The sequence below is a fragment of the Vipera berus genome (assembly GCF_964194415.1).
Source record: "Vipera berus genome assembly, chromosome: 3".
Taxonomy (NCBI): Eukaryota; Metazoa; Chordata; class Lepidosauria; order Squamata; family Viperidae; genus Vipera; species Vipera berus.
Window position 1 is genome coordinate 42,534,729 of NC_138204.1, and position 19,608 is coordinate 42,554,336.

At 38.9% G+C, this 19,608-nt stretch overlaps 1 protein-coding gene across 1 annotated transcript in view; it reads left to right on the forward strand.

The window, feature by feature from the left end:
- The window catches only part of PLXNA2 (plexin A2), a gene marked incomplete at both ends in the record, with an annotated part of 426,608 nt that overhangs the window by 235,528 nt on the left and 171,472 nt on the right, over nt 1-19,608 (forward strand). Inside the window, 4 exons of the mRNA XM_081322621.1 lie at nt 3,323-3,446; nt 5,195-5,348; nt 8,795-8,891; nt 11,255-11,369. Coding sequence (XP_081178747.1) covers nt 3,323-3,446; nt 5,195-5,348; nt 8,795-8,891; nt 11,255-11,369 — 490 coding nt within the window. The remainder of the gene's footprint in view (nt 1-3,322; nt 3,447-5,194; nt 5,349-8,794; nt 8,892-11,254; nt 11,370-19,608) is intronic.

Here is a 19,608-nt window from a genome sequence, read left to right on the forward strand (position 1 = left end):
TCAGGATAAGCCTAATGACTTAAGCTGTTGACAGCCCCAGGCATGGTCAGCCTGGTGGGAAGCCAGGATCTACACCCATTGTCACCTGCACTGGCAGGAAGCCCAGGTTTGAACTGATTGGATGCCATCCACCTGGGCAGGTACAAATAGACACCAGGCTTCCCTGTTTCCCCAGTTCGTTCTGTTCAGAATAAACTCATCTTTACCCCAGCTCTGTGTCCGTCTCTATGTGAAGCACGCGACATTACAAAAACATAAGAAGAATAGTTGCAGGATTTGGGTATGGCTAGTCTAGAGAAAAGAAGGACTGGCGGGAGGGGACATTATAGCAGGAGTTATGGGTGCTTCATCACTGGAGGCTTTTAAGAAGAGACAGTCGCTTGTCTGAAATGGTATATGGTTTCCTGCTTGAGCAGGGGCTTGGACTAGATGACCTCCAAGGTCCCTTCCAGCTCTATTCTGATTGATTGGTCGCCTCACAGCCTACACTGCAATTCAGCATAGGGGCCTAATGAGCTGGTCGAATGAACAAAGTTACTTGGAAGTTATTACATCTCCGAAATAGTTAGCAGACCTTTATGAGCATTCCAAAAATGCAGAGTTGCTACAGCCAGCAAAAAGTAATCTTTTTTTTTCTCTTCTGCAAACTGATAAAGACTGAAGACCATAGAAGCAACTCAGTAAAAGGGTGCTGTTGTGTTCGAATCGACGACGCACACAGCGAGGTAGTTGCAACAGTGTAGTTTATTGGAACACGTGGAGATAACTGGCGAGCCCGGTCCGGGTAGCTAATATATATGTCCAGCAGCCGCTGGACGCTAGCCAACCCCGTGTCCGGAATCTCCCGCCAAGGAAACAACACCCAACCCAGGGTCGTGGATTTCCCGCCGGTGGAAGACCACTCCCCTGCTAATCTACATATACAACAGGTGCAATTATAAGGCTACCTCAAATTTTAGCAATGCCTACTGGAAAAAGGCTGAATGGTATTATACAGGAGAAGGTGTAGGATAATAGCACATTAAGCCCTGAGTAAAAGGAACAGAAATGCCAGTCCTTAAAATTTAATTGTTAAGGAAATAACAGTGGTAGTATTGCCTTTATGCTGCCCTATTGTTGCAGTTAAAAAAATCAAGAAAAAAGGAAACGTTAAAATATTATCACTTTTTACTATGACATTGTCACTGGGTATATTGATATAATTAGGCATAGATGTGTATAATAAAACAACATTTTATAACTATTAAAGGAAAGCATTCAAACCCCTGATCCGTGGCATGTACCATAACCTAATTGGAACCTTCTCACCATCTACTTTTCTTTTTTTTCTTAGCTCTTTATTTTTTAACAGTACCATCCCTAACTTAATACTGTGCTTGGTGCTGGATCTTTTAGTCAAGGCTCACCATATACATTACTTTATATCCTGCTCAGTCCTATGGGACTGATTGGAAAGCATTACTTCTAGCAGTTTCTCAGAGTTGAGTCTTCATGAGTGCAATGACCTCTTAACCTCTCATAATGAGGGAAATGGAAAGAAGAAAGAGGAATTAGCCTTTTCTCTACATTTTTCTTTAGCTTGATAGATTCGAAGAGTTTCAGTCCTCTCTGTGGTCTTTCTGCAATGAAATGATTTCGGTGATGAGCCAGGTGCTCAATGCATGCCAGCTGCAGAACTCATAACTCAGCTTGTGACATGTGATGGCTTCTAATCAAGGAAGCAGGAGGTGGGGGGGGGGGAAGACAGCACCTGAGTAATTCAGGTGTGAATCTAATGCATTCAATGTGGAGGGAAGAAATCTGGGCTTCAGGACCCTTCACCTTTATGAGAAAGAGTTTAACTAACCATAGATTTGCTTTTTAATTAAAAGGTAGCTGGCGGACTGCTTTCCTTTTTTTAAAAAAAAAAGTATGACTAGTGGATCAAATGCTTAGGAATGATGATTGGCCACTTGTAGGCAAGAACCCAAATGCATCTATTCAATTTCATGACTGAGAACTTGTTTTCAAGCAATTAACATACAAAATTTGCAGAGTGTGGTAATGATCCAGTTTAAGCTTCAACACGGATAATCTTTCAAAATGTGATTATCTGTTCCCAGCTAAGGTTGCCAAAATCTTTAGAGAAGCCTTAGAGCCTGAACACCTTAAAATCACTTGCTTCCTTTCCATCTATTTTCTCCATTGAAAATAGCTATAATTCATGTACCAGATCTGGATTCAAGTTCATAAAGAGAAATTTATGTACTAAACAATTGAATTTCTCTTCACTAGAGGAAGGTAACATTTTTTCATGTGGGCCCATGTTTCTTTATTTTGGTGAAGGCAGAATGTTTATACACAATTGCTTTTCTTTTGAAGAGAAAAGGGAAGGATAACAGAGATAGGATTGAAGAGATCTATAATCTTATAGTGTTTGTTTTATAGTTTGTGTTAGCTATAACGTTGCTGTTGTTTTAGCAGCACGATGTTCTGAAGAATTGCAAAATGTGGGATAGGTTGCCCATTCCTATCCTACAAATTCAACAAAGTTTTGAACCAGAATCTATTTAAACCTGGAGAGTGCCACTGTATTTCCATAGAATTAGAGAAACAAGCAAGCCATCACCCTGATGGTAGCAAAGGTCTTTAATAAAGTCAGCATATTCTAGCAGAAAGATCTACCCAGCTATGAAGCTTAAATATCCATGTATGTCTGAGACATGGTATGTACAATATAAAAATAGTTATTACTTAACTTTGATGTCTTGAAAACATTTCCCTCAATAAGCTTAATCCGATTAAAGCTCTATAGAAACAACTGGAGCAAATAAAAATAAAATCTGACTCTATAGCAACCCTTACTGGCCACTGCTTGCTTTCTTTTAACACTGCTTTTGGGGATTTTTTTTTTATAGCTGAGCCATTACTGCTTTATTTGATAGCACTTTCCCTTGTTAGAAACTAAGGGCAGATGTGACTAATCCATTTAACTTTGTGAAAGTATCTAAAATAACATGTGGTTAGTAATGATTATATAAAACTAAGAAAGCAAATAAACAGTGAAAGGCATTGTAAATAATACATTGCTGAGAAGCTTGTATTATGGCTAAGTACACTCTGCAATCTCTCCTGCCTACTACTCACAAAAATGAGATTAATCCTTAAAAGAATTGCAGTGTATATCATAAAGTGCTGGTAGAGGATCAATTGTTCCATAAATGTTATCATTTTTCTAGTGTTATGGGATAAAAGTTACCAGTGGAAGGAGAATATTAGACTATAGAAATAACTTTGGATATACCTGCTATATATTTACACTGTCCTATACACTTGCTTTCAGATGTTCACGGAGGGACAAATGTGAGCGAGCCAATGAACCTTTCCGATTTGCAGCCAGCATCAACCAATGTATGACTATTGTTGTTCAACCTAGCAGCATCCCAGTTTCTGAGCATAGCCTTCCGGTAGGTAGCCAAGGCAGGTAATTGCTTGCTTCTTATGATCATTGTATCTGTTACCAAGAGGATGTGATCTCCTCCAGTCTTGAACAGTACCACTAAAAGAATTTTATCTAACATTTCCTGCCTCAGATTTGTATAATTATATGGGTATTTGTGACTTAATGCCTGCCATTTGCATGCTTCACAACCAGCTTTTGACAAGCAAAGTCAATGGAGAAACCATGTGATGTATTATTTAATGACTGTGGGTGAGTTACTTAGCACCTGCAGCAAAACTGACATTGTAAATCTAGTGGTCATGTGCTGTTTTGCTTAACAACAGAGTTTCTGCTCTTTAAATGAGGACTACCTATAACGCAGATTAAAACAATCTAATTCAATGTCTCAAATTCCTGAAAATAACTTTATTCATATAACTGTGAATTTTGGCTTTTGGCTTTAAGAAATCTAATTTTGTTTTGTGTTTTGGTGTATTTCTCTTTGAGTGTAACTTGTTGAAAAAGCCTACTTCCTTTGGTGTGTATATTTTGGAAGTGTTATCTTTTAACGCAATGCAAATATTCTAGTTTTTCCATTTGTACATGTTTAAATGAGACCTGGTTTGAGGAATTCTAAAAAGAGCAAAAGTAAATAGAATATAGTACATTCTGGTTTTCATTGATGTTTGAGAGTGTAAAAAAGCAAAAAACTCTTGAAACAAGCTATTTTCTCTTCCATTTGATGATTACATAGGCAAGACTGATTTCATAGCCATTTCATAGAAAAACAGTTTGAACTATTCCATGTTAACTTTTAGCTGTAAGTACAATGCTTTGAGGTGTCCATTAATAAGTTAATGCTGATTAGCTTTTTGCATACCATTGTGAATGGGTTTGGGGCATTCATTATTTTGGGGTATAAATAGCTAAATCATGCCAAATTCTGTATAACATATTCTGTATATACTAATGAGGTAACTGGGCACAAATTATGGGAAAATGTTACGTATGTAATTATGAACAAATTACATCAATTCAGATTTAATGGCCAACCCTTTTCCCTAATGGTCTGGTATATCAAGACTGTACTGTATATTGATTGGAGATATTGGTGAGGAGAGGCCCCAAGGAAATATTTTACTGATCTACCTCCATTTTGTTTTTTTAATTTCAACCAAGAGTTCATCTGCAAGAGTTTCCCAATTAAAAGTGAAGAAGTTATCTTATGAAGCCTTGGTCTTCTATGCTATAATAGAACTTATTTATTTATATACTACCTTTATTATTTTTATAAATAAATCAAGGTGGCAAACATACCTAATATTCTTTCCTCCTCCTATTTTCTCCACAACAACCCTGTAAAATGGGTTGGGGTGAGAACGAGTTACTGACCCAAAGTAGTCAGCCAACTTTCATACCAAGGCAGGACTTCATCTCACAGTCTCCTGGTATCTAGCCTGGGGCTTTAATTACTAGACCATGGGTGTCAAACTGGCCGCCTGTGAACCGGATGCATCACGACATGCCACACCCACTTCAGCTCCACAAAGGCAAAACACATCACAATGCATCACATGACGTAATCGAATTTGACACCCGTGCACTAGACCAATCTAACTCTGGTATTAGGTCAGTGAAGCAATTACAACTGAAATATAATGATTTTTTTTAAAAAAAGTTTAAACACTTTGTTGTGGTTTTCTTACAGTATAGAAAGAAATATGCATACTGCCTTCTATTTTATGCCTCTTCTCTTCATTTTTTTCCCCGTAGCTCAGCTTGCTGGTGAATGATGCTCCAGATCTGTCACCTGGGATAATTTGTGTATTTGGAAACCTCACTGAAGTAGAAGGCCAAGTTTTGGGGAACCAAATTATATGTATTTCTCCATCCTCTAAGGATGTCCCTGCCATACCTGTGGACCAGGGTGAGCTGGCTTCTCAGTGGTAAACTTGTGATACTTAGAGAAAGAACTAGGAGAATGGGTAATGATGGTCTGCAGTATGGAATTAATTTAGATTTACTTTGTTACTGACTTCTCCAATATTGACCTCATGTCTACTCTTAGGCACTCTAAAGTGGCACCCATTAACTTGTGGAACACCTGTCAAAAATGTTACTATTACAATCAGATGTGCATGATTCTATTCTTATTGCTAATCTCAGTAAAAATCATTTTAGTCTTCCTATGAAGCTGACTTCTTGATCTTGTCTGTCTAATGGAGCTGAGATCAGTCTTACAAGATTGAGTATATGGTATCTCCTCTTTCTTTTTCTAGCTCAGTGAATTAGGAAGGTTTCTGCCTAAGTTGCTTTTATATGTTATCTTGTATTCCTGGATTTAAAAAAAATGCTTCAGCCTCTTTTGCCTAGATAATGGATCCTGAATTTTTCCACCAGGGTTATCTACTTTCCATTTTTTATTTTAAAAAGTCTAACAATACATACATTTTAAACATTAATAATTGTATTACAGCATATATTTTCACAATGTATACATTAAATATGGCATGTGCCAGATGTGCCATGATTGTGTATTCTAGATCTCCAGAGATATAGGTCATGCTGATTGGGAAATCTGAGAGTTTCCTAGTTCTCATTGCTGCTCTGAAGAACTCTATATTATTATTTCATTAAATTTGTTATAGCCACCCACTCCAAAATTCTGGATGGCCTACAACATATAATATTAACTAAAGCAATTAAGAGCATAGCTAAAATAAAATAGCCTGGACTAAAAACAGCCTAAGGCAGACCAAAAATGAGAAAATAAACTATAATGTCACCGTTTAGTACATGAAGTATTACCTGAATTGGAAATGTGTATATTTAGAGTGGAGCCAAAAGTTCATGAAATGCAATAAGCACAAGTATCTCCCTGACATTTCTACTCAGAGCCAAGATAGCAGAACCAAGTAACAAATGAGCAAACTATTGACACCAGCTTCAATATTACCTGTGTTGCTATGTATTGCACAGAATTGAATTGAAATTGAATTTACTTTATTGAATAACTTTACCTTAGAATCTTTCTTTGTATCATTTCCACTGAAAGGTGATGTTACCAAACTCATCAACACAGTGCCCTGGAAGGCTCAAATATTTTCCTGCTGCCTTCTGAATGTTGCATCTTTTATGTCATGTTTTTAGCTACATGCATAGAGAGAAATCATTTTGTGTAATATAAACTGAAGTAGGGCATTGTATCCAAGTAGTGCTGTATATCACATGATTACGACTCAATAAAGGAATGGTTGAAGCTACTAGGATCTGTAATAGTGCCGTCTAAGTGGATGTGGCAGTTTTTTGGTGGGCCTAATCCTGAATATCTAGTGCTCTGTTGACATTGTGGTTTCAGCCATAATGCTGTCTACAAACAAGTATATGCTTTCCAAGTAACCTGTAACAATAAAATATGAATAACCATGATGGACTTCTATTTTGTTTTATGGCAATGTTTTGTCATGTTATTTGCTCAATTTAATTTCCATTCTAAAACTGCTTTATATTAGGAATGCTTTTTCATAAAGGAATTGATTATTACTTATTTGATTTTGGACAAGTTTTAATCCCAAAAGCAGGCAAGAAAAATGCCATCTACATCTATGCCTTCTGCATAGTAGGTGTAATCTGCTTCTAGCAGATTGTACATACCCCACACATTTAAAAGCCAGCCTTCAAGCCATCTGCTTGCTAAGCTTACCTATCATTAGGGTTTCCATCTTTTGTTATGTGAGGAAGGGAAAGAAGAAGGTAGTGTGGGTGTTACTCATGCTCTAAAGTATGACTCACTCCCCATGCATGAGTGGGCGAAGGTTTCCATTTTTTTTATTCTTTCTTCGCTAATATAATTGCTATCAAGATTTTTCTCATACCATTACCAAACAGCTAATTGTTTGAAATTGATTTTTTTACATTGTCTCATTTACAAGTAGCTCTTCCTGTGAGGAGAGTATTTAATAAGCATCCATAGAAGTTCACGAAAGATCTGGGCAGTGTGTAGAGCAGAAATGCCAGCAAATGGCTACAAGGAAGTGAATGCAATTCATGGACATCATGGCTGTGTGCCATTTTACCTGGAGGGAAGATAACAGAAATCAGCAACTGGCATAAAATTTCAAGATGCAAATAATCTTTTTGTCTATTTCAAAAGATATGGTTTTTGGCAGGTGTTGCCTACCACACTGTCAGCCAATTTCCATCAATCTTTCTTCACTGGCACTGGATGGCATTACAATGACTGCTTCTGATTTGAACAGAACTCAGCAGAGAAAGTGTAAATTTATGTTTCAATTTAATTAATGGTTGCATTCCTGTCTCAGTCTTTTTCAGTTGTTCAAGGACTGCTTCAAAGACATCAGTCTTCTTGAATTTTCTCCTAGTTCTTCTTATTGCCTTTATTAGTCATTTTGCACTTTCAAATGAATAGATTCCTATAATTTTGTAGCAGCTACTGTGAAAACCTTTCTTTGTATACTGTCATAGGTATATGGTGTTAACGTTGAATATTCAAGATTTTACTTATCAATTTTCAAGCATTATTATAAACATTCTAGCAGTACCATACATTCCCATATTCTTGAGGCAACATGAAAAAAATCTGGAATATGGAAGTACGAGCAACTCCCTGGCTTATTTCACACAAGAAGTGCAGCACTAAACTGTACTTAACATAGCATAGTCACTTTGTGCATGAGATACCTTGCCCAAGCAAATAATGTTAAAATGGATTAACATTATTAACTGTTTTTCACAGTGTTAAGGGAACAGCTGGGTTTCTCATACTAATGATTCACAAAATATCAAATTAATTTTAGGCAAGATTACAACATTATATAAACCTCTGGCATAGGAAATGTAGTTTATATTTTCTAGTGTTTCTCACATAACCCTATGGCTTCAAATTTAGGGTTATCTTGATAGGATGATAGGAGTACTCGCCTTACAGATACTGAGAAAACATAGGAAGATAAGTGGCTTCTTGGATAATAAGCTTCAGGATTTTTAGGGTTTAGAGTTCAAAAGACAGCATTATTTTCTGATTGGAAGATTTTAAGAAACCAGTGTTGTAGCATTGGAAATGTGAAACCCAGTGCAGTTTTTTGAAACAGACATGTTGCCACAGATTGTTCCAGTAAAATAGATTAGCCTAACATAGAGGTACATTAATTTGATCCTGCCTTATTTGAAAATAAATTGCAACTATCCCATCAAAGACTGGGAAATAATACTTTTAAAAGATCAGTAAATAAAAATGAAGGAATAGGATTTAGAAGATAATTTAAAAATGCATAAAACGTCTGTAAAATGCCCACATTATTTTCGTGCATGTTGTTTCAATAATTTCTTTGTTTTGTTTTGTTTTTTCCCCAGACTGGTTTGGCATAGAGCTTCTGTTGAAATCCAGAGAGACTGGCAAGATGTTTGTCAGCACAGAATTCAAATTTTACAACTGCAGTGCCCACCAGCTGTAAGATATCCTTTAATCTTTCTGTCATTAAATGCTTTACAGTTATATAGAGATTTTTGCCCATGTTTTTGCAGCAAGAACTGCAAAACCGTGTATAAAAAGGTTTATAACCAAGCTCAGAACTAGCTAGGATTCTCTAGTATTTCCATAAAGAAGAATGGTCAGTTACCTAGTTTGTTAGGATAATTGGTTTTTATGTATCACTTGGATATCTAATACAGTTATTAGAAAAATGGTTAGATTCCAAAGACACTCTTCTATGAGATAACCACAGTATTATGATGTTAAAATAACATTTAAGCTTCTTCAAAGTTGTTCTGCATGATTGCTATAAATAGATAACACAAGTATAAATTAATAGATTATGTTTTGTTTTTAACTGCATTGTCATTTCAGTGTCAATTACTGGAATTTCACTAAACCTTCAGTTACTGAAAGACTAAACTTTAAAAGTAAAATTTCACAGGTAATTAATCATTTATGCTGAGGTAATGAGGAAAAAACACCTTTCCTAACATTAGGAACTCTACTGAACAACGGCCACTCTAAGTGTAACAAGGTATTCCAAGGTATTCCAACTCCTAATAGAAAATGTTATTCAGTGCACCATATAATAAAATTATATGCTCAGTGGCAGTATCTAATAGCAACACTTGCATGCTAAGATCATAAAAACTCATTCTGATCTGGGAAATGGAAACTAAAGAGCATGTGTCATTCAAATTCCTGTCAAGAGAACAAGAAAGAGTGAGAAATGTGTCAAATAAGTGAGTAATTGAATACATTCATGCTGCTTAATATTCCTATCCACTAGATTTGCATGTCTATGATTAAAATAAGTTTTTAAAGTCATTTCAGGAAAAGAAAAAGCACCTCAGTTGAGGATTAAAGTTGGACAAACAGGGTGTGTGTCTTGCAAATGAGAGATGGGGATGCTCATTGAACTTTGTAATTTGATAATGAAGAATTATCTGTTTGAGATACTAGAATCCCTTACAGAACTCAGACTAATTAATCAGAAGACCAGGAATGGGGGGGAGGGGGAATCAAAATCTTGCAGTTGTCATGTGGAGAAAACTGGTCCCTGTAATTAATCTAGTAAACTCTCCCTGATTTGGTAAGAATTAGTTGTGTTTAAAAGCTAAACAAGTATATATTAAGCCAATGATATTAATCCATAATATATTTGGGCATGATTTATTTTGTGTACATGCAGTGGAGAAGAGTCTTGAACATTTGCAATTAAGGTGAACTCATCACTTCTCACTGGTCCTCTTTTTTTGGGGGGGGTTGTGTGTCTGGAGTAATATTCCATTGGAAACTTCCTTCATGAATTTTAAGGGTGTTACCATATGCCCCCCCCATCTAGTGTTTTCATCAGAGGTCTGATTATTCATTCTATTTTCCCTACACTTTTCATCCTTAAATGTTTCCGTTATATGAAACATACCCATTAAAATTTGATATACAATATTGATGGAATAGAATTAATTCGCTTGGTCCTTCCTATCCAGGCACAAGGGCAAGAAGTTTAGGAAGATTATCTGTATAGGCTGTGTACCTTGAGATTTCATCTGGCTCGGTTCATAAACACTTTAGACTAAACCAGCAACATTTGCGTTTTTTAAGATTCCAAAGGATATGCTCCAGATTGGAAACAGATTTAACTGGAATATCAGACTTTCACTGAATCATTGTTTGTATTAATCAGGTGTTATTATATCTATACCATGGAGCCTAAACTTTAGAGCAGAGGTTCCCCAACCTTTTGGGCACTATGGACCAGTTCCGTGGAGAGAGGTTTTTCCACAGACCGGAGGATGCGTGGTTTTGTGTGCTGCCTGCATCCCTTGGATGGGGCTTTGCTTGTTTGTGTGGACTGGTTACTGGCATGCCGCAGCCTGGTACTGGTCCATGGACTGGGGGTTGGGGACCCCTGCTTTAGAGAATATCTTTGGCAACCTAATACATTTTCTAGATCTGAATTGGGAAATTCTCTTAGCTTTTGAGATTCTAAGATACGATATATTGAAACAAAAGATCTTTGCAATAAACCCCCAAATCCAGAAACCTGTGTTATATGAACTTAATGGCTTTGATTTAGAGGCACTGGTCTTATGCAAAATGCACTGAAAACATGGTAATTCTTCTTATCTGTCCTAAGAGATTATGACAAACTCAAGTATTTTTTCACCCAAGTATTTACCTTAAAGACACCTGTGTCTGGTACATGGAAGCTGAAAACTTTTTTCAAATGAAATGTTTGTTCTGTTTAAGCAAATATACAATTTTTTGCTGACTTACTGTTATTTATCAGGCATTATCAATAATAAACATATTTGCATATGTTCCTTTCTTGGCAGATGCCTGTCTTGTGTCAATAGTGCCTTTCGCTGTCACTGGTGTAAATATCGAAACCTGTGCACTCATGATCCAACAACATGCTCTTTTCAGGAAGGACGGATCAATGTTTCTGAGGTATAAACACTGGATTTAGGAACTAGACAACACAGTTCTGGTGCAAATCTTAAATGTTTGCCTTGTGATTCAACTGGACACCCTTTTCCCATTGCCACGTCACATTGTAACAAAAGAGGGTGAAAGAAAGACAGAGATTCAGAAGATCTAAATCTTGGTTGGTGGTCTCATTCCTATACCAGATATGTTGGAATATGAATATGAATATATATTGAGATTGCAGATCTCCATAAATTCATAGTATAGTTCAAGACATATCTGGAGCTATATTTGGAAGAAGATCATGAAAAACACTAATGACTTTCTGTTCGTTGTAAATAACATATATTTGATATGATAATAATTCCCATCATATATTTTAGGAAAGATCAGTTTTTATACCTTTAGGCAGTAACACAGCATCAGTTTATAAAGACAGACATCTCAGAGAAATTATTCTGGCAGCACTCTGCCACTGCACTACCATGAGATATATATTTTAAAAGCTGTTTTCACCATGTTTTAACTGAGAATCTCAGTAATAGAACTACAAAAAACAGGAATTTATATTATTAGGCTCAAAACAGTTTGGGAAAAGGCTATGCGCTGAAATACATTTCACTCTCACAGTGATTTGGTCATATTTTATTTTTGGGGTTTTGATGTGGTTGGAACTAATTGAAGCTTCTCAATATTATAAACATATTTCATGATGCTGATATGAACTGATTAAGATCAACATCTTTTTAGTGATATGGTGACCAAAATTGACTGCAGTATTCCAGGTGTGGTCTTACTAGGATTTTATAAAGCAGTACTAATACTTCATGTGATCTTGATTCTATGCCACTGTTCATACAACCCAGGATTGTATTAGCTTTTTTGGCTGCTGCTGAACACTGCTGGCTCATAGTCAAATGATTGTCCTTTAGGACTTCAAGGTCCCACTCAGAGTTGCTCTTTTTAAATAGGAGCTGCAGTACAAAAGGTTTTAGGGTAGACAGCTACCCAAGCTTAATGAATAGATCATCTTTCCCAGATACCCTGACTAAATTGAACATGTCCTTTCCTCAAAAAATTTTACAAATTACCAGCATGAGGAAATCAATCTGAACTGGGACCTGGATACTGTATAATATAGAGCATTCATACTTTGCTTCTTATTTTGAAATGGGAAAAAATGACCCATAGCTGTAGTTTGCACTGGAAATTTTATTACTAAAGACAGAAAACATTTGGGATTAGTAATTGAGAAGGATGACATAATATCCATGAGACCGAGGAAAGATTTTCATTTTTCTTTTTCACTATAAAAATGTTAAGCCATCAATATTTTGAAAAGATGAGAGGTGTAAAGTGACTGCCTTTGATGAAAAAAATTAACATATATTTCAGATTGCCAGTAGAAATAATTGGTTTTAATTGAATCTCATAAATGTGAAGTCTAACCAACAATGAGATTGAAGAGAATAAAATGCAAGAAAATAATAAGGAAAAATTAAATTTCCTTTCTGGTTATAATGTAGTTATACTGCAAATATACCCAAAGAGAAATAGCAAGCTTTTAAAAAAGGATATCTTCTTGATTAGCATGAATAGCAGATATATGTATATACAGTATGTATGTAAAAGTTATAAGGGTTGGAAACAGAAATGCATGTTTAGGAATGATCACTCAAGTTTTTTACCAGAAGTGAAGCCAAATGACTTACATATGCTATGAACTTCAAAGTGCCTTGAATTGTCAGCTTTGAGGACCAACAAAAAAGTTTTAAATGTTTTAATATAAATGCATGAATCTTCTTTCTAAAGTGGCAATAAGGACCAATCTGCTTTTATGAATATGCACTTTCTCAGCTGTTCTGCAGTAGTATTCTATTTAGCACTTTGGAAGCAAAATTTCCTAATTTGTAGGTTTCTATTACTACTTCAGTATAAATAGGAAATGTAGAACACAGGGAGAGACACACAGAGAAAAGATGATTTGTCTAGTCCAGAATAAAGAAGTGACAGAACTGGGATTACAACTGTAAAGAAACTCTTAACTTTTATTATAAAGATTGTGATTTAGATAAGATGTTAAGGACAATTTCTTAAGTAAGCTGAACTGTTCTTAAAATATGGCTAAATAAGAATAATTGAGGGGTGAAGGAGGTTTAGCATTTTTAAAAAAATATGTAGTTCTTTTAGAAGTCTTTTAATGACTCAAAGACTTACCTAGGATTTATTTGGGAGGACATCTATGCCTGGAAAATCACCCTTTGAATGTTTGTTTATTGCTTCCTGTCTGGGCTGTATTTCTGGCACATCCTTTCTTTCATTGGTCTATGTTAAGCATTTGCATTAAGCTACTTTGAGGAATCACTTTGCTAACCATAATTGTGATAACACAAATAAACAATTTTTCCTATTTTCTCTATGCATCTATGCACAGACCCCCCCCCATCTAACTTAGTAAACTAATTTTTTGAGTCTTCTCAAAAGAATTGAAATGCTGAATGTGGGAGCTACAGGATAATTTAGGTACTCTACAACGTCTTTGCAGATAGTAATACTCAGATACCAGAATATTTCTGTTTTTATGTTTTTAACACTACCCTGCTAGCAAAGCTCTTACTTTAACGTAACAGAAACCAAACAGCAAAAACTAAGATGCATTTGGAAGCAAAGCAAAAACATTATATCCATGAAACTAGCTGTAGCTATTAGAAAAACAGCACACAACAAAACTCTTCATTGTGAATATTAGATTGCATTTAATTCAGTATTAAGATGTATATATGAGAGTCTACCTCCTCAACTACATTTGATTGTACTAGTTAACACACCTATAAAATGTTAAAATCATCCCTGTCATCAGATGTTAGAGTTAAGAATCTTACACATTGCTAACAATTGTTTGTTTGTGGCAGAATGAAAGCAAACTCAACCCTTTTAAAGTAAGGTTATAGTTTTTAAAACTATTGAAAAAGAGGCACTTTCATGTTTTACCATTTTGTTCTTCATTAATGCTTAGAGGCAGATCTGCACTCTGCAGCCATTCAAGTAAATTTGCACTGTGTGAATCTTTTTCCTCTTTGCACTCTGGCAGATTTATTATTTAACACAGTTTAAAAAAAACATATACTTAAGATTGTGGAACTAGCCAGCTCTGACAATAAGGATGTATGACTTCAATTTTGTCCAAGGCATTCACTGAAAACAGTATGATTCATTCTGTGGGCAGAATCAGTTGTTATGCTTATTTCTTAAAGTGTTTCTATCCTACCTTTTATGTCTAATACCTTTCAAATTGAGAAACAGACTATTTAAAAAGGTATAAAACAGCCACTAGGGAATTGTTAAAATTATTCCCCAACTACGCAAAACTGAAAATAACAGCAAATAAACTTTTGTAGAAGAAAGTTTATTAAAAAGCCAAGTTTTAATTACTTGCTGAAGCATGAGCAATGAAATAACTATAAAAGATCTTGGAAAAGCATTTCCTGGTCCTTCCTATCCTATTTTCCCACCTACTAAATTTCAGAAATTTGATTCTGGGGAGAATAAGTATAATCTACAACCTAAACTGTAGAATAGAAGACTTGAGTAGACTATCATAGTATAAAGCAATTAATTCATTAGCTTTATTAACTTTTTCTCAGATATTTATTCTGCTCAAATTTTTCATGGTGGAAAGTGACATTCCAATAGACCAGTGTTTCTCACTTTAGCACTCTAAGAAGTTTGAACTTCAGTTGCTTGTTTGAACCTAAATTGATTTTCTATTTCAGTATCTTCATTGCCAATTCTAAGGCTGCTGGTTGTATCTGTTGTTGTTAGTTTAGTTTCCTTAATATTTAGTCCCATTCTTTCAATGCACTCTTTGACTTTTATAACAAGTTGCAGATCCTTTGCATTTTCAGCTATCAAAGTAGCATCATCAGCATAACATAGGTTATTGATATTTCTTCCTCCACTTTTAAAATCATGCTTATCTTCTTCAAATTTACTGTACCTTCCCTTAATGTACAGCATATAATGTAAGCATATAATGTAGGTGTTGTGTATTTACTAATTGTTATTACATTAAGTTAAACAGAAGTTACAGAGCTGAGGTAAAACCGCGGCAGCTTTTGACAGCTGTCAAAAGCTGCCGGGCGAAACCGCGCAAGCGCCAACCATTGACAGCTCAACACGCGCTACAGATGACAGCTCCGAGCTGTCAAAACCAAACAAACCCGATTGGCGGCGACCGCAGCGCGGGAGCAGACTCACCCCGGATTGGTCGATCCGCCGGCAGCTGTCAGTATAAATAGATGTCATGTTCCCTTGTTCTTTGCCTGGTTCAGAATAAAAAGTTAAACTGTTAACTAGCTGTCTCGCCTGCTTCTTAGCCAAAGCACTGGCGACGAAGGTGGGATGCTGCTTGCTTAGCTGAAGTCACTACCTAAGGGGAGAAGAGATTTTTCCCTTAGCTGAGCTGGTCACTTGCTGAAGTCACTGGAAGTCAAACTTCCATTCAACGCAAGCAGCGGCACCTCAATTACAGACAGCATGACGAACCACGGCCACATTCGAGAATTCGATACCCGCCACCCAGAAGGCTGGGAATCGCATCTGGGCCAGGTAGAAGGGTACCTGGTAGTCAAGAAGATCACAGATGACCGGGCCAAGGCGGCCGCCCTCCTCTGGCTCAGCGGCCCTGCTGTTTATGATGCCGCTGTGGGGATCTTCACCCCGGAGCCGGTCGCCACCATCTCCTATGCAGACCTCACTGAGGGGCTGAGTAAATACTTCATGCCCCTCAAGTCAGAACTCTACTGGAGAGTGAACTTCGCGCGGAAACTCCAGCTTCCTGACGAGCCAGCAAATGACTTTATAACCAGGGTCAGGCATGCCGCACGTCGGTGCCGGTTCCCGGATTTGGAAGACCGAATCCGGGACCAGATTGTCATAGGGCTCAAGGACGAACGGCTGAGGAAGAAGCTGATCGCCAAGCCTGAAATGACAATGACCGATGTGGCTAGAGAAGTCATCGCATACGAAGACTGCCACGGAGACGACCGACGGATACCGGACAGCGGACCACGGGGGTCCGTGCACCAGGAAGACAGCAGGTTCAGCGGTTCTGAGGACGACGACGGCCCCACAGATATAGACGCGGTGCAACGGCGGTTCGAGAAACTGAGGATGCAACGCAACTACAAGGGGGGCCCTGCCAACAATCAGAGGGGGGCCAACTTCCCGACAAACAGGGCGAAGTGTGCCAGCTGCGGGGGAAGCCACCCTAGGGCAACGTGCCGGTTCCGCAGTGCCAGATGCCATGGGTGCGGGAAGACAGGCCACCTCAAAGCAGTGTGCCGCAGCCGGAGCCGGGAAAACCTGCACGACCTGGAGGTGACAGCCGAAGGTATGGCCCCATATACACTCAGAGCTAGGCACAGCCCCAGAACCCCAGTGTCCAATGTAAGGGGGAGGGCGGAGAAACATACAGTCCACAGCATTCTTAAGCCCAAAATCAAGGTGGACGTACGGATTCAGGGAATTCCCTGTGAGATGGAGGTGGACTCTGGGTCCTCCGTCTCACTAATTTCATGGCAAACGTACAGGGACATTTGTAACCGAAGTAGGAAAGGGCCCGCCCTTAGACCCACCAAACTCCGCCTAGCCGACTTCCAGAAAACGCCCATTAAACTCCGGGGAAAAGCTTCCGTCCCCGTAGAGTTCAAAAAATTTAAAGGATCCCTTCCTATTTTGGTGACCCAAGAAAACAGAATAAGCCTGCTAGGATTAGACTGGTTCGAGGCACTAGGAATAGCGTTGACAGGTGTCAACGCCATTCAGCTGTCAAAATTGGAATCCGTCTGCCGACAATTCGCGGACGTTTTTGACAGCTCACTAGGGAAATACACGGGACCGCCCGTATCACTTAAACTGAACCCAAATGTGATGCCTGTCAGAATCAAGGCCAGAAGGGTTCCCTTCGCCTTGAGGGAAAAAATAGAAGCGGAGCTTGACAGATTAACAAACTTAGGGGTCCTCGAACCGGTAGAAGGGGCCGAGTGGGAGACTCCCATAGTGACCCCAGTTAAACCAAACGGCCAAATTAGATTATGTGCCGATTATAAAGCGACCCTCAACCTCGCTTTAAACGCACATGCCTACCCGGTCCCGGCTGTCAAAGACATCCTCGCGGCCATTAAGTCAGGCGCCATATTTGCCAAGTTAGACTTGGCGCAGGCGTATTTACAGTTGCCTGTCACCCCTGACACCGCTTTGGCTCAAACAATAGTCACCCACAAGGGAGCATTCAAAATTAACCGCCTTCAATTTGGCATCTCTGCAGCCCCGGGAATCTTCCAGGAAATCATGGAGAAAACACTTAAGGGAATTCCCGGGGTCTGCCCATATTTTGACGACGTCCTAATTGCAGGGGAATCAGAAAATGACCTGGCTGGCAAACTAACCAAGGTACTCCTAAGGTTCAGGAAGGCCGGTCTCAAATTAAAAAGAGACAAATGCTCCATCGGGGTGCCCTCAACAGAGTTCTTAGGGTTTAAAATAGATGCTAAGGGAATTCACCCCACGGACACAAAAATTAAAGCTATCAAAGCAGCACCGACCCCCAAAAACAAACAAGAACTTCAGGCTTTCTTAGGGTTAGTCAACTTTTACCACACCTTCCTACCGCATAAAGCCTCCATTGCAGAACCCTTACATAGATTATTAGACAAGGGCAAACCCTGGACGTGGACCCCAGAGCATGATAAAAGTTTTAACCTCCTAAAAAACTTACTCTCCAGCAACGCAACGGTAGCCCTGTTTAACGATCAGCTGCCCGTATGTCTCGCCTGCGATGCCTCCCCGTACGGCATCGGAGCGGTCCTAAGCCATTTAACTAAAGAAGGAATACAGACCCCTGTAGCGTTCTATTCGAGAACGCTGTCAAAACCTGAGCGGAATTACGCTCAAATCGATAAAGAGGCTCTAGCTATAGTAGCCAGCGTAAAAAAATTTCATGATTACCTGTATGGCCGACCATTTACTATTTATACTGATCATAAGCCCCTGTTAGGACTCTTTACAGTAAACAGGCTAACACCACAAATATTATCTCCCCGCATCCTAAGATGGTCTACATTTCTATCAGCCTATTCATACAACCTAGAATACAGACCAGGGAAAACCATGGGCCATGCAGACGGCCTGAGCAGACTGCCGCAACCAATTGTGGACCCAGACCCAGCACCAGCTGGAAGAATACTGGCTATCTCAGAACTGCCAGAATGCCCCTTATCTATCAAAGATATCTCCACAGCTACCGCGGCAGACAAAATCCTAGGCAGAGTCCTAGGCTATGTCACAACGGGCTGGCAATATTCACCCCAGGAACCACAATTCCAACCGTACTTCTTAAAACAAAAAGAATTATCCACCCATCAGGGATGTCTCTTATGGGGCAGCAGAGTAATCATCCCTGACAAACACAGACTTAAAGTACTAGAGAGCCTCCACGAAGGGCACCCGGGCACCGTCAAAATGAAGGCTCTGGCCAGGAGCTATGTTTGGTGGCCGGGTATAGACAAACACATTGAGGCACACGTAGCTGGCTGCTATTCCTGCCAGCTAGTTAGGGCAGCCCAGCCACAGGCGTCCATACATAGATGGGAAACGACAAAGTCACCTTGGTCTCGCATTCATATAGATTATGCAGGTCCGTTCCAGGGACAATCATTCCTAATTGTCGTAGACAGCTTTTCAAAATGGCTAGAAGTGGCGCCAGTAGCCAATACAACTTCCTCGGCCACTATACAAGTTTTAAGGGGATTATTCGCCACACATGGCCTCCCTGATGTTATAGTTTCCGATAACGGGCCCCAATTTACCTCCTACGAATTCCAGAGTTTCACAACGGCGAACTCTATTAGGCACACCACCTCGGCTCCCTTTCACCCATCGTCGAACGGCTTGGCAGAGGTGATGGTAAAATCAACCAAGGAGGCACTACGCAAGATCATCTCCGGCAACTGGCACCAAAGACTGGCACAATTCCTTCTCTCCCAACACACCACGCCTTGCACAACTACCGGGAAGTCCCCAGCAGAGCTTCGCTGGGGCAAAAGATTGACCACCAGACTGGACCGTCTCCACCCAGACAGATCCCCTCCAGACCCAGAACTGCCCCTCCATCATAGAACTCTCAACTCTGGGCAAGCTGTCTGGGCTAGAAACTACGGGGGAGGGAACAAATGGACACAAGGGGTGGTCATCGAACAAA